General features: G+C 45.0%; 1 protein-coding gene across 2 annotated transcripts in view; it reads right to left on the bottom strand.

Annotated features, from left to right (window-relative positions):
* Positions 1-13,047, bottom strand: part of drosha (drosha ribonuclease III) — a 104,474-nt gene that overhangs the window by 76,204 nt on the left and 15,223 nt on the right. For both annotated transcript variants that reach the window (XM_039789682.1, XM_039789683.1), the window contains exons 10-15: positions 11,521-11,592; positions 11,092-11,173; positions 10,375-10,443; positions 8,677-8,846; positions 6,814-6,938; positions 1,848-1,947 (exon numbers count right to left, since the gene is read on the bottom strand). In XM_039789682.1, the coding sequence (XP_039645616.1) occupies positions 1,848-1,947; positions 6,814-6,938; positions 8,677-8,846; positions 10,375-10,443; positions 11,092-11,173; positions 11,521-11,592 (618 nt within the window). The remainder of the gene's footprint in view (positions 1-1,847; positions 1,948-6,813; positions 6,939-8,676; positions 8,847-10,374; positions 10,444-11,091; positions 11,174-11,520; positions 11,593-13,047) is intronic.

The raw sequence follows: 13,047 nt of genomic DNA on the forward strand, positions 1-13,047 counted from the left end.
GTCTGTGTGTTTGAGGCCCAGTCATGTGTTTGGCTTTCGCACAAAATCCATCCAGGCGACACACACGGACAGACTGCATGTCCCTTAATGCCACACCACCTACGCCCACACCCACACACACACACACACACACACAGCTTGAGATTTGGAAGTGGGTGCATAGAGGCGCCCTCCCTGGTGTGAAGGCCAGGCCGAGCCAAGACGCACACCTTTGGTCTCCATGGAGCTCTGTGGACTCCAGACTGAGCACAGAGGTATCAAGGAGCCAGCTGGAGCAGCACAACATTGCTGGGAGCACCTCTGACAGGGTGATTCTTAATGGTAGAGAATGCCGACCAGAAAAAAAAAAACAGACGTTTAGTCTTTCACTGAAAAACCATTTACACAGGAAGCTCGAGCGTTCCCCTGGGGCATTACATGAGTAGAGATGCCTCACTGCCACTGCAGTGAAGAGACACCTGACATGGCTAATGCTTGTGGTGGAGCTTGACGGACCCAGTGTGTGAGTGTGCATGCGTTTGGGTTCACTAATTGCTTCAGCGCGGGTTGACAGTAGGATTGTCAGGGCCTGTTAGCTGGAGAGCTTTGCCGAGCTACCTGGGAAACAAGCTAATTGAGCTCTGAGTTCTTACTCATTATTGGTTCAGAGTGTATCAAACAGACCGAAGGAAGAGACACACTCAAAGCCTTAGATAGTGAAGAAAAAAAAAAAAAAAAAAAAAAGAGCTGTATCTAATGTAGAGACACTACAGCAGTCCCTACAGGAGAGATATGGCGGGACAAAGCACTTTCAGACCACACGCAGCACCTGTACACTGCGATTCCCTGTGGCTACCATGGTCATTACTTCACTAAATCGGAACCTTTTATCATTCTCAATCCCTGTTGGTGGTTTGACCTTAACGCTCAACTCAGGAGAGCAGTTACAGCAGTTTTATTCTGAGCTGTAAATTTATCAAAATTATGCATTATTAAATCGAGTAAAAAAAAAAAGAGACTTGCTGTCCTCCCACACCAAATAAAAGCAAAGTATGTATGCCTGAAGTAAAGACAAAAGGGAGAGAAAGTCAAAAAAAATAAATGATATTTCTGAGCTAAACATGCTGGAGGAAAAAAGGTCTGAAGCATGAGGACAGTGAATCAAAAATAGTCTTGGATGGTGCTATCTGTCAAACGTCATGCAAATCCAAAACCAAAAATTCTTCTATTTTCTCTCGAGTCTTCAGTGAGCGGTTTGTGAATAACGAAGAGTTGCTCTAACGTGTAACGGCTGGACTGTTTAGTCAAAGTTACAGTTCAGTGAAACCAATTACTGTATATTTGAAAGAAATTATTTCTGACGCCAAATAACACATACAGTAAATAGTCTTATGGACATGGTACTGATGTGCAAATTATTATTTTTTTTTTCCCAAGGTAAAGCCCTGGATGCAATATTTTAAAATTCATCTGTTGTGGCAAATCATTAAATGCGTGAAAGCAAAGCTGGGTTTTCTACAAAAATAAACAAAACTCACTTTTGTTTGGTGACAACAGCATCCTTGTTACTTTCAGGCAATAATTCGGACTACCAGCGGCGAGTTCCAGATAAGCAGCATTTGAATCAGTGCGCACAGCAGGAATAAGAGTAATAGTTTTTTTGCTCTTATTTCTGCAGAGTGCGCAAATGCTCCAGTGTTTCGGCAGAACCTTTCATATCTGCAGGAAAATGAGCATCCCAAAATATTTAAAAATCGAAAGCACACTGCACCACAATCACGTTACAAGCGCAAGCCACCTGACAATGTTAAAATACGAGTGTGACAAAAGAAAAATGATCAAAGGGTGTTTGTTTTCTTTCAACCCACCTCTCTCTGTGTCAGCTTCTGCTTGTCAATCTGCTTGACCTTAGGGCTGTTGGCCAGCAGGTGGCGGAGTTTCACATAGCTCTTCCACAGCTTCTGGTACCTGCCAAATAACAGCAAATAAGAAAGTGTCAGACTGACAGGAGTCCATCTCCACCCTCACTCTCCTGCTTTGCAACAACAGATCAATATTTTATCTGCCCGATATCAGACATAATTGTGCCTTTGGCTATTATTGCATTAGCTGCTTGTGTGCGAGGGCAGTGGACACAGAACTCACTCACTCACTCACTCACTCACTCACTCACACACTCACACACTCACACACTCACACACTCACACACACACACACACACACACACACACACACACACACACACACACACACACACACACACACACACACACACACATTTTTATTTTCTCGTAAAAAGCTGTAAGTAATTAAACATTCGAGTAGCCCCGATGCATGGCTCGAGAGCTCTCTCTCTCTCTCTCTCTCAACCACCTTATTCTCATTTTCTATAAAAAACCCATTGTCTTTGCTCTCATTTGCATGTGAAAAAGAGCGAGGAGTTATCGGCAAGGTGACATGTAGCCGCCATACTAACCACCTACCCTTTCTCAACCTCTCTCTTTTCAATCAGACCTCCTGATTGATGCACTGAGGGCCGAGTGTGACCGTTCTGCTCCCATTCAGGAGACTTTCTCCTCATTTACCCAGAGTTATTCAATTATGATTGGTGGGCTGGAGGGGTAAGGTGGTGGGGTTTCGGGGACAGGATGGTGCATTGAAAGAGAGAAGGGCAGAGAGGCATACAGAAGGAGAAGAAGAAAGAGAGAGGGGAGCAAGGAAGGAAGGAAGGAAGGAAGGAAGGAAAAGGAGGGAAGTGGGGGTGTACTGTGGAACAGAAGAATTATAGGGCTTTAATAGCGGGGACTTCATTAGAGACTGAGACGAGGGAATGAGACGGCTTTACCGCCCCGATTATCAGCTCACCAGCACCTCCGCACTGAAGCAGCCTGAGCGGACGAGAGACAGAGAGGGGAAGTAAGAGAGAGTGAAGCCGAGAGAGAAAGTCTACCCAGCCTGGGAGGCCCCCTTGTCCCCAATCCGCTCCGATGACCTTTCCACAGATCCGCTGTGTACTCTCAGGGTAGCGGTGCCGCGGCTCTCGCCACTCCCTGCACATGCTTTCATTAGCATATGCTGCCTCTTTCTTTCTGTTCTCATCCTCTCTCCTGTTTCCCCATCTCTAGTCACTTTGCAGGCATGGTATCTGTAGCATTGCTGGCTTCATCTATCTGCAAAACGTGCTGGCTACTTTTGGGCATCCAAACATGGGTATGTTGTACGTGAATGTTCCGTGACGGCTCTACTCAAACATGACAGGACCTTTACAGACAGAATTACTTTTCATGGGGGAGGTTAGAAAATACTGATTTAAAGTGAAAACGTGCTTTGCAGTTGAATGAGTGTTTATCTTCGGGTTTGCAAGAATGACAGTTGTGAGCACGGGGGACGCTCATTACATGCGTCTAACCAACCTCATAGACCCCTGATACATTTCCTCATCGCTGTCATCATTTATCAGATAGATTAGAGAACCCTACTACCTTAAAGGGATAGTTTGGATGTTTTGAAGTGGGGTTTTAAAAGGGTACTTATTCACAGTCAGTGTATTACCTATAGTAGATTATAAAGCAGATCTATTACAGAATATTCACCGCGTTACCTTGCTGTCAGACTGGGAACTAAAGCAACATGGCGTCATGACTTTGCGTAAACATACACGCCACTTTCCTAAAGCCAAATGGCGTGTTATCTGTATGCATTTTGAGCTATCCACGTGTATGTCTGCGCTGTATACAGCGTCGCCACGTGGCGTCTTATCGCGAGAACGTGCCGTACTATCGCCAGAATGTCACACGCATGTAACAAAAAATAAACGGTTGAAAAACGCCACATGCAGGACGCGATCCCAGCTGTCCTGGGTGAAAGTTCTGTGTTTTACCCGTCCGCGGACTTACGTCCTTTCATACTACTCGCTACGGCGAAAATTCACACATAATATAGGTCAATGGCGGCCGAACGGCGTTGATAAACATGCTTAAAAGCGATTATGCGTCTTGATAACACGCCAAAATGACATAGGAATTGGCGTGTCATACATACGCCACTTTATGAGATCAGTCTGAACTAAAGCCGTTATCTTTGCTCTCTTCAAACCTACCAGACTCCGTTGACAAAAACTGAAATTTTACCTCGCAAAACACAGGAGTTTCTGGTCTGCCACTTCGTCGATCGGTTAGTTTGTTTGTGTTGTTGTGTGACTTTGGCGTTTTAAAAAGGGTTAGGAACTAATAAAACTAACTAACAAACTATCTGTAAGAATATAATTTAGGGAGACTGGTGTTTTTCTGCACAGTGAAGGGAAAATTTGAAAAAAAGCACATCTTTATAGATTGATTTGAAATTAGAAACGGCTCCACTACAACTTAAATTTTGCTCATTCACAGTAGCCCATTTCCTTGCACTTAACTGTGCATAAGAGATTATGACAAATCTATTGCACTGTAGCAGTACATTAGGTGTGTATTTAAGATCTCCCTCTGGTTTTATTTCTGCTGCCCCCCCCCCCCCAATTCAAACATATGGACTCAAACACTAGAAACATGACAGGATGCAATTTATGGGGAACGAATGCACTGAAAAGGTACCCAGCAGCATGAAGTTGATTCGTTCAGAAATTTCTCATTTTATCCAAAAATCCTTTGACGCCCGGGAGAGACAACCTGATGACAGCCAAACACGTTCATTTTGTTTTCCTCATGAAACTGAGGCACATATTTGTTTTCTACTCCCTGTCAAGTATGTTAAAAAAATAACTTTCAGTTTCGGAATTCACAACAATGTGACTTTGACAAGCTATTAGGGCTTAAAAAAGAAAAACAATGCACGGAAACACAGCACTTCAGGAAATTAACTTCTTCACCTGTGTGCTTGTAGAGTGGTAGTGTGAGAAATAAAACCGCCCAATCAGAGCTAAGTATGTAAATGACGTGCTCAACTTCAGGCTCGTCAGAGACATGAGAGACCCGGCCACTCTGAATCCAAATGTGTTACTGAGGCGTAAATGTGAGAGCTCAAACTTGTGTTACAGGAATGTTACATGGTCCAACCCTGTGACACCCTTGCTTTTACAGTAAAGAGACTATGTGGCTTGTTCAATTAGACCGGCATTAAAGTGACAGCACATTTATGTGTACGTCTGAAAGTCGCTTCCATCTCCTAGTTTCAGCCACCCTCTGTCTCTTATTCATATCCTTTTCCATCCCACAATCCTCCCATCATGTTTCTCTCATGTTTCATCCCTCTCTTGCTGGGGGTTGTCTGTCCTGTTCCATCCTGCTCTCTTTTCTTTACATTCCCTGACCTCTGACATGTCATCATTCTTGCCTCCGCTGTCGTGACGGAGCTGGAGAAGCTTGAGCAGAGGCCCTGAACCCAAATGCGTCCAGTGGCGAGCGGGAAGTATGACTCGCAAGATGTAAGTCCTCCCGCAGCGAGTTGTGCAGGCAAGGTGCTAGCAAGGAAAGAAAACGTAGAGAGAGGGAGAGAAGGAATGGCACCTGCATCTATGAAACTAAGCAGCAGGCGCACAGAGCAGCGACCACGCGCGAGAGACCGTCTGCTTGGCGAGCGCTGCAGGGCAACACACTCCCACAGGTAACTCTGCTCTCGAAGTGGATTTCTGCTTGTGCAAATGGAACTGACTTTTGACAACGTTTGGGGGGGGCGGAAAGGGAGGGAGGCCCTGGCCCCCTGGTCACTTTCAACGGTTCGCGCCCATGCGGACCTCCTTGTGGCCTACATTGATTGAAAGCTATCGATACAGGAAGCCAGGAGTTGGTGTACTGGCTGTCTTTATTAGCGATGTAGCGCGAGATAAATAAAAGGGACTGTATACGTTTCTCTCGTCCTTTTTATTGTCGGGATATGTGCGAAGAAGACAACGTAGCTTCTTCAGTCTCATGAGTTAATATATGCTGCTGCTGTGACCAAGGCTCCCTCTCTGTGGCATTGCCGCCGCCGCAATCAACACCGACTTACGACTCGTTTCTGCATCGGCTAATGAGGTCCCAGTCCATCCATAAATTTGTTGTTGTCTGCCGCTTTAAGAAGTTTGACATGGCAGCAGGGTGCACAAGGATGAAAGAGCTCAGCGGACAGGCGGCTAAAATGTAGCGGCAGGGGAGAGGGGACATTAGTCAGGGGGAAGAAGCAAACTAGTTCTGCCTAAATGGATTTTCTAATGATCATCCTCACTGCTTTCCTCCTGCACCTCCTTCCTGACTGTTGCGATTGAGCCGAGTGACATGACAGGAGATATGCGAGTTGAAAAGAAATCCACAGGTTTCAAATTTGGAGTGAGGGCACACAAGCCAAGTTGCGTACTGACTTTTGATTGGTGTAGGCGGGGCGTTGTCGCATCTCTCTGAACACCTCCGAGACCGCGGCTCAGATAATCTAATACGCTGCTTTTGTTAATTATGCAGCGACACAGTACAGTACTGCTGCAGCCCTACGGCGTGTGTGGCATTACTATTCACCAGACACAAACCCGCAGCAGCTCCCTCGGCGGAGGCACCCAGCGGAAACCCGGGACCCGTGACGACGCATGTGGAAATGTCACGCCAATCGTCTTCTCATCCTTCAATTCCCTATATTTCCACCTGTCTGTCTATCTTCCCTCCTCTTCACCATGCGGCGCTCTCGTCCTCCTCGATGCGCAACACGAAAGATTCTGCCCTCACAGCGTCCTGGGGGAGCGTAGGTAAATAAGGAGTAGAGGGAACGATACACAGTGGGTGAGGGGAAAGACATGTATTTGGATGGGTGGTCGACGTGTGTGTGTGTGTGTGTGTGTGTGTCTCTTTGGGTGTGCATGTATGAATGCGATCTTACTGAGGGTCTCCGGCATAGCTGAGCTGAGCCGGCCTGATGCCAAAATGAACGATGATGGGGAAGGTGATGACGTCTGGGTTGAACTGCTCCCTGTCCAGTTGGTCGATGCGCACGGAGCTTGGTTTCTAGGGTGAAAGAAGTCAGTACAGTGAGTCACGTTGCGGCATTAACCCATTCATGTCGCTGCAAGGCAGCCATCATTCCATCACCTGCTACCAATATGTGAAATCACAAATAATCCACGCCACGAGGGCCGCCTGTCGCAGGAGGCGTAACGCGGCGAGGCCCAGATTTGGCGCGCGCACAACAATGATAAAGTGATGCCAGGGATGGCGAGCTAACCCCTGACGCTCTTATCGGGGGAGGAGATTGACAAGCAACACGTGCTCAGCTGACTCCCAAATCACAGTTGGCCTGTCAGGCATTTTGCGAGATCAGAGGAAGGGGCTGTAGCATCAGGCGTGACGAGCTGCGCGGCAGATGGCTCGAGGCTCGGGCTCACCTTGACATTAGGCGACACTCGCTCGTCACAGCCTGCATACAAACTGATTTGAGAGCAAGAGGTCGCCAGCCGTCTTTGATTTTGACTTTAAAGCGACATAATCAGGTTTGATTGGCTTGATGAAAGGGCTCGGTGATTGCCCTGTTTACAATCCAGACACAAACACATCGTGCATGCTCGTTTATATACACTAGGCCATTGAGCATCCACTGCTTCTTTACCAATACTTTAACACGCCGAAGCCGTTTGAAGGCTGACGACATTTGTGCCCTCATTTGTCAACTCCGCCACTGTGTAAAATAATCACTTGAGCATGGCATGTTTGATTGGCATCGGACCACTTCATTTGGAGAACTACGTGTCACCTTGACATATCACACACTGTTTTTACAAAATGAGGAGCATGTATGGACTGAATTGGGCTAGAGGTCTAGAGCACCAACTGCTGCATGTTTTTGTATTCCGTATCACCAAGAACATACTTTCTTTACCAAATTAAAAAGGTTGTGATCACTATCGTTTTATTTTTTTTTTGATCGACAGAAAATTAATCCGAATCGTTTTTGTTAAATCGGTCCAATTAATATGAAAAATAATTGACAGATGAATCCATAAAGCAAATATTTGGCAGTTGCAGCACTACCACCAATCATGGGTAATACTTCTAACATATGGCATGACAATAATGTTACATAAGACAACTGGGAACTGTTTGAGACAATCCTGCATGCTTTTAAACTTTTAAATGGAATTAAATGGTTATAAAATAACTAATTTTTGCAACAACCAACAAAGCAATAATAAAATAAAAACCTGGGAGTGACAAGGGGAATGACCATTGTTCACCATGCCCCAGATAGTTCTATTATCACCATGCAAGGTAAATCTTTATTTATGACCTTTTTAATAGACGGTTGTTTGACTGGCAGACCAATCTTTAGCTTGGGTCTAGGGACGGAAGACTATTACACACCTGACAGTAACAAGTCAGTCCTGCCAGGAAGAGCAGTTGACTCGATAACTCACCCACGCCAAAGGTTACGCAATCACGGCCACCGTTCGCATGCAACCTTTTCAGCTAGCAATGACATCTTCACCTTTACCAAGACACAATTACTGTACGTCCTTTAAAATACGGGCGAGACGAGGAGTTTAACCAACTTCACAGTGACAAAGCTCCGGGCCGAATAATGTTGACGACAGCAAACGCCCTTGGGGATAATAGGTGAGGCTGCTCATGTCACAGGCTAACAGGAACAGCCTTGTTCCTGCAGTGTCGGGGTTGGGGGGGGGGGCGACAAATGCCCTTGAAAGAGCAGACAAAGCCACCTCCTGTCGTAACAGTGCAGCTGAGGCCTTACCATGCCCGGGTGGGTGACGATCATGCCCTTGCACTCCTCCGCGTATTTCTGCCACTCCAGCTCCTCCCACTGCAGCATGTCTGCAATCTCCTCCTCGGGGACCAGGGGCTTGCTGCTGCGCAGCAGGTAGAGCAGCACCTGATGCATGGACAGCACCTCCTTCCCGCCATCTAAGATCATTGATAAACATAAATACCGGGGGTGTAAAATCACACCTTTTATCGCGATACGACGGGGTTCAAAATTAGCACCATCCACCAGCCAAATGCTGGTAAAACATGCAAGTGACTGGTAGATATGCTCAATTACCAGTCCAAAAAAAGACAATCGTAACCTATTTGAACCCTGCGATACGATATTAAATTGATTCTTTGAATAATGGTACACTATTTACTGAAAATCACAAAGACTGCCACGATACAATTCAGGGGCCTGCGACCGATGCGAGACCATAAGCCCAGGGAATGCAATCACTTATGTTATAAATACATTTACAAAAGCAACTAAAACGTGATTTGACAATTTCATGACTAAGCTCTTCCAGACATTTAAACTAAAAACAAACTGTTTTTAGTAAAAACACCACCACAAGATATGCAGCTCACAGTTAGATGAAAAACAATTGCAAAAATATCAGTCTTTATAGCTACAGTTTGTGGTATTAAAATAAGCTGTGACTTCTTCCAACAAGGGAAAACGTTTCACAGAGCTCCCATACAATGCTTTCTTTCACTGTTCAAAAAATCCTTGGCCCAAAATCAAGGATGATGTCGGAGAAAATCTTATATTATACAATTATCTCACCCTGCCTCACCTCCGCCAACTTGGGAGTTTGAAAGTCAATGTAACATACTGTGAAAATGCCCCCATGCATCGCAATCGCATTGTTCGAGAAACAGAGGCACTGATGCGAGGTCGGATACCACACACTACGTGAAGGCACATAATGACACGTACAAAAAAATAAAAAACATTCACTCAAAACTGTATCACAAGGAATGTGCAGAGAAATACAGACAGGCACATGCATGCAATCTACCAGGTCAAATGGAGTCAGTTTAATAGACACTCATGCAAAATTGATTGACCTCCATTTACGAGTGGTCACGTGGACAGAGGCACAAAAATCCACTGCCCTCTCAGTCCTGGAAATGCATTAACACGATACCAAATGCATCCCCCATACACTCTCACTGTAACTTTCAAACACGCCATCATCCTGCTCTCACTGCAACTCCCTGTCTCCTCTCCCTCGCTTCACAGATCACATCAGAAGCATGGCATCGGACCACATTTATTTGATGTGCTTTGGTAAAAGAGGCAGATAAGTGTTTGTAGAGGACTAAGTTGGGAGAGAAATTGTTTTTTGATGGAAATAAAGAAAAAAAAAGAAAAAAAAAGGTATGTGGCACGTACAGTAACGCACATAACACTGTGGCGATATTATAGTGCAACAGCACCATCATGTGTATCAAAGATGTATACCATGCAGCTACACGGCAGCTCAGGTGCTGTAAGTCAACCCATCATTTTGCAGAGAATAAGAGCATAAATATCAACACCAGCCTATGTTTGGAGGAGACATTACTGGGGACCCTTTTTCCTGTCCTGTAGCCTGTTTTAACGTGAGCACTGATTGACCACCAGAGAGAGACAGAAAGAAAGCTGTACGGGTTCTTTGCAGGTTAAGAGTCTCACCAGGTAAGAATCGGACAAAGCGGGGCATGAAATGGAACCGCTGGCATCCAGAGGCCTCGAACTCAGGACCTGGAAGAAAGAGCAGAGGCTTTTTTTTTTTTTTTTTGTATTGTTTGTTTTCACACAATTTAATATTATAAGTGTAACATTATGGTTGACATGATAATCACAATTATTTATCGGAATACATTGTACCGATTGTAATAAGAAACAAATGAGCATCTAAGTTCAGCTTTTTACACAGGTTTTAGCTTGTGTTCAGGTTTTACCACTATATGCAACAAGAAAGTCGCATAGTCGCGAGCAGCTATATATTAATTATTTAGTTTACTTATATGTATGTTTTTAACCAGAGCAATTTAAAATATATATGGCAATCAAAGAATGTCGACATGCCAGGACTCGTAATACTTTCCCATAAAAACAAGATGACACATATCAGTAATCAGTAGTCCAGGGACCGGTTTCACCATTTCTGTGACACGCAAGCTGTGATTCGAGTTCATTTACTGCTCATTTTTTAACACATTTCACTATCAACACAAATATCATACTTGCATGAGCATGTGAGAGCCTATTAGACTCCCAAATGTACCTGCAATTTTGCAGGCAACAATTACAAATCATTTGTAAAGTGTGAAGCTGCCATCTGCCTGTCAGCACTCATTGTAAAAATCTCTTTTTGTGAAAACGGGCCTTTGGTTTTGGGAATCGTACCTGTCAGGTTCCAGTCATACAGCTCAAGAATATCCTTGAACAAGTAGGAGGCAAATAGCTCCAGGCCTTGGACACAGTAGTTCTGGACTCGGGAGGGATAGAGAGACAGTGTTATGTGAGCACACAGTACGAGCAGACTCCAAAAAAAAAGAAAAAAGAAAAGCATACTGCCATAAAGAACACCTCAATGTAGATATGACATATCCAGTTCTTTAACGTTATCACATAAGCCAACTTATCGGTGTAATCAACCTCTGCAGGTAAGTAAGAATCCCTTTTCCCTCTTCTGCGAGGATTAGCACTGTCGCTAACCAGGGCACTGAGGTGTGAGGGTTACGTGTGGCTCAGCTGTGCTCAGACGCCGCCGTTTGAGATAAAAACAAAAAGGGGTGAGAAAAAAGCGGCAAGATAAAGTGGGGTTTTACTGACCTCCGGTGCCATCTCCTCTATGAAGTGAATGGTGTAATCTATGTTGAAGCGGATCACACGGCACAATGGAATCTGTGATGATGAAAGGAACAGAGGACGAGAAGAAGAAAGGACGGGCCGACTCATTACCATGGCGTTAGGCAGAGGTTACAGCTTTTCAAGGAAACTCATTAAAGCCCCCATCTATGCTGTGGAGCGCACCCGAAATGGCGCACACAACCAAAGTGCGTAGGCTCAAGAAGCCTCACTGCAATGTGTACAAACGAGCACAAACTTTGGGCAATTTAAAAGACGCAGCCATGTACAAGCACTCGCGCCTGCAAAAAAAGAAATAATAATCACACACCAGCGTGCACCTGACTCTTGAAAATTAAGCAGATCTCGCTAAACTGATAAGCCTGCTTCTCTGTGTTTAAGCTCCCTAGTTACACGGTCGTTGTTGTCAGAGTGCGGGGGTCCATTTTAAGAGATTAACCTGGGAGCCACATTCATTCTTGCCCATTCTGGCGGCTAACTAGCGGGGGGCTAATATCACCACGCTCCGAGGTTCCTAATCCCCATGCTGCCGCAAAGCGTTTGCCCCAGCTTTTAACAAGGGCTGCTTAAATTATCCAGTTCAAATCATGCCTAATCCTCGGGGGGGGGTCTTTTCGAGCTGGACGGATATTGACCAAGTAGTTTAAAATTCAAACATGCAGGACCAATACACACGCGCAAGACCCTGACCGACACAAGCACACATGTATTTCTAGACACCGAAATATTCACAACTTTGAACTCATTTTTCAAGAAAAGGGGCTCGGAGGTCCCCTATCGATTTCTCTCGCTGCCTTTAAACTTCCCTTCCCAGAATAAACGGCAGGCGCGCAGCGCAAATGGCTACAGGAAGAGAGGGTCCTTTTAAGCCAGCACCTCTCTAATGTTTGACCGTCACTGGTGGGCCTTCAAAAGTGAGGGAAAAAGACTGTGGGACAAGGTCAGCACAGCCAGCGAGGAGCACTTTGTCCGGCTAACAAAAAAGCCGACCTGAAGCCAAAAGCTGATTTGAAGTTATTTTCTAAGAGAGTGGAGTTAAAAGGAGGAGGGGATCTTTTTTTTTTTTTTCACTCAAACGCTGACCTAAATTATATGTGCCGCCTTAACAGACATGTAGAAGGAGGATGGGTTCACGTGTGGCCAGTGTAGAGCCGACAGCGGCCGAGCAGTGTATGGAAGAGAGGAAACTTTACGGACCTGGCTGCTTTACACAGCTCACACATCACAGTAGTGATAGTGTAGACCTGGGTGGAATATCAGCACTGGGCTGTACAACTGAAACTAATACAAAGACATGAGTAACAATAGTTTTATGATACAACATATATATATATCCAACTGACAAAGTTAAAATACTAGGGGATGTGAGGAGTTAAAAAGGTTGTCTGTTTCCACTTTAATTTCAATTTATTTGGAATAATTTGTTAACAGAATTTTGTAAAACACGGTCATGTAATGGAAATATGATTTTGCCTTGATACTAAAAGTCCC

This window comes from Perca fluviatilis, chromosome 22 (genome assembly GCF_010015445.1).
Source record: "Perca fluviatilis chromosome 22, GENO_Pfluv_1.0, whole genome shotgun sequence".
Classification (NCBI taxonomy): Eukaryota; Metazoa; Chordata; class Actinopteri; order Perciformes; family Percidae; genus Perca; species Perca fluviatilis.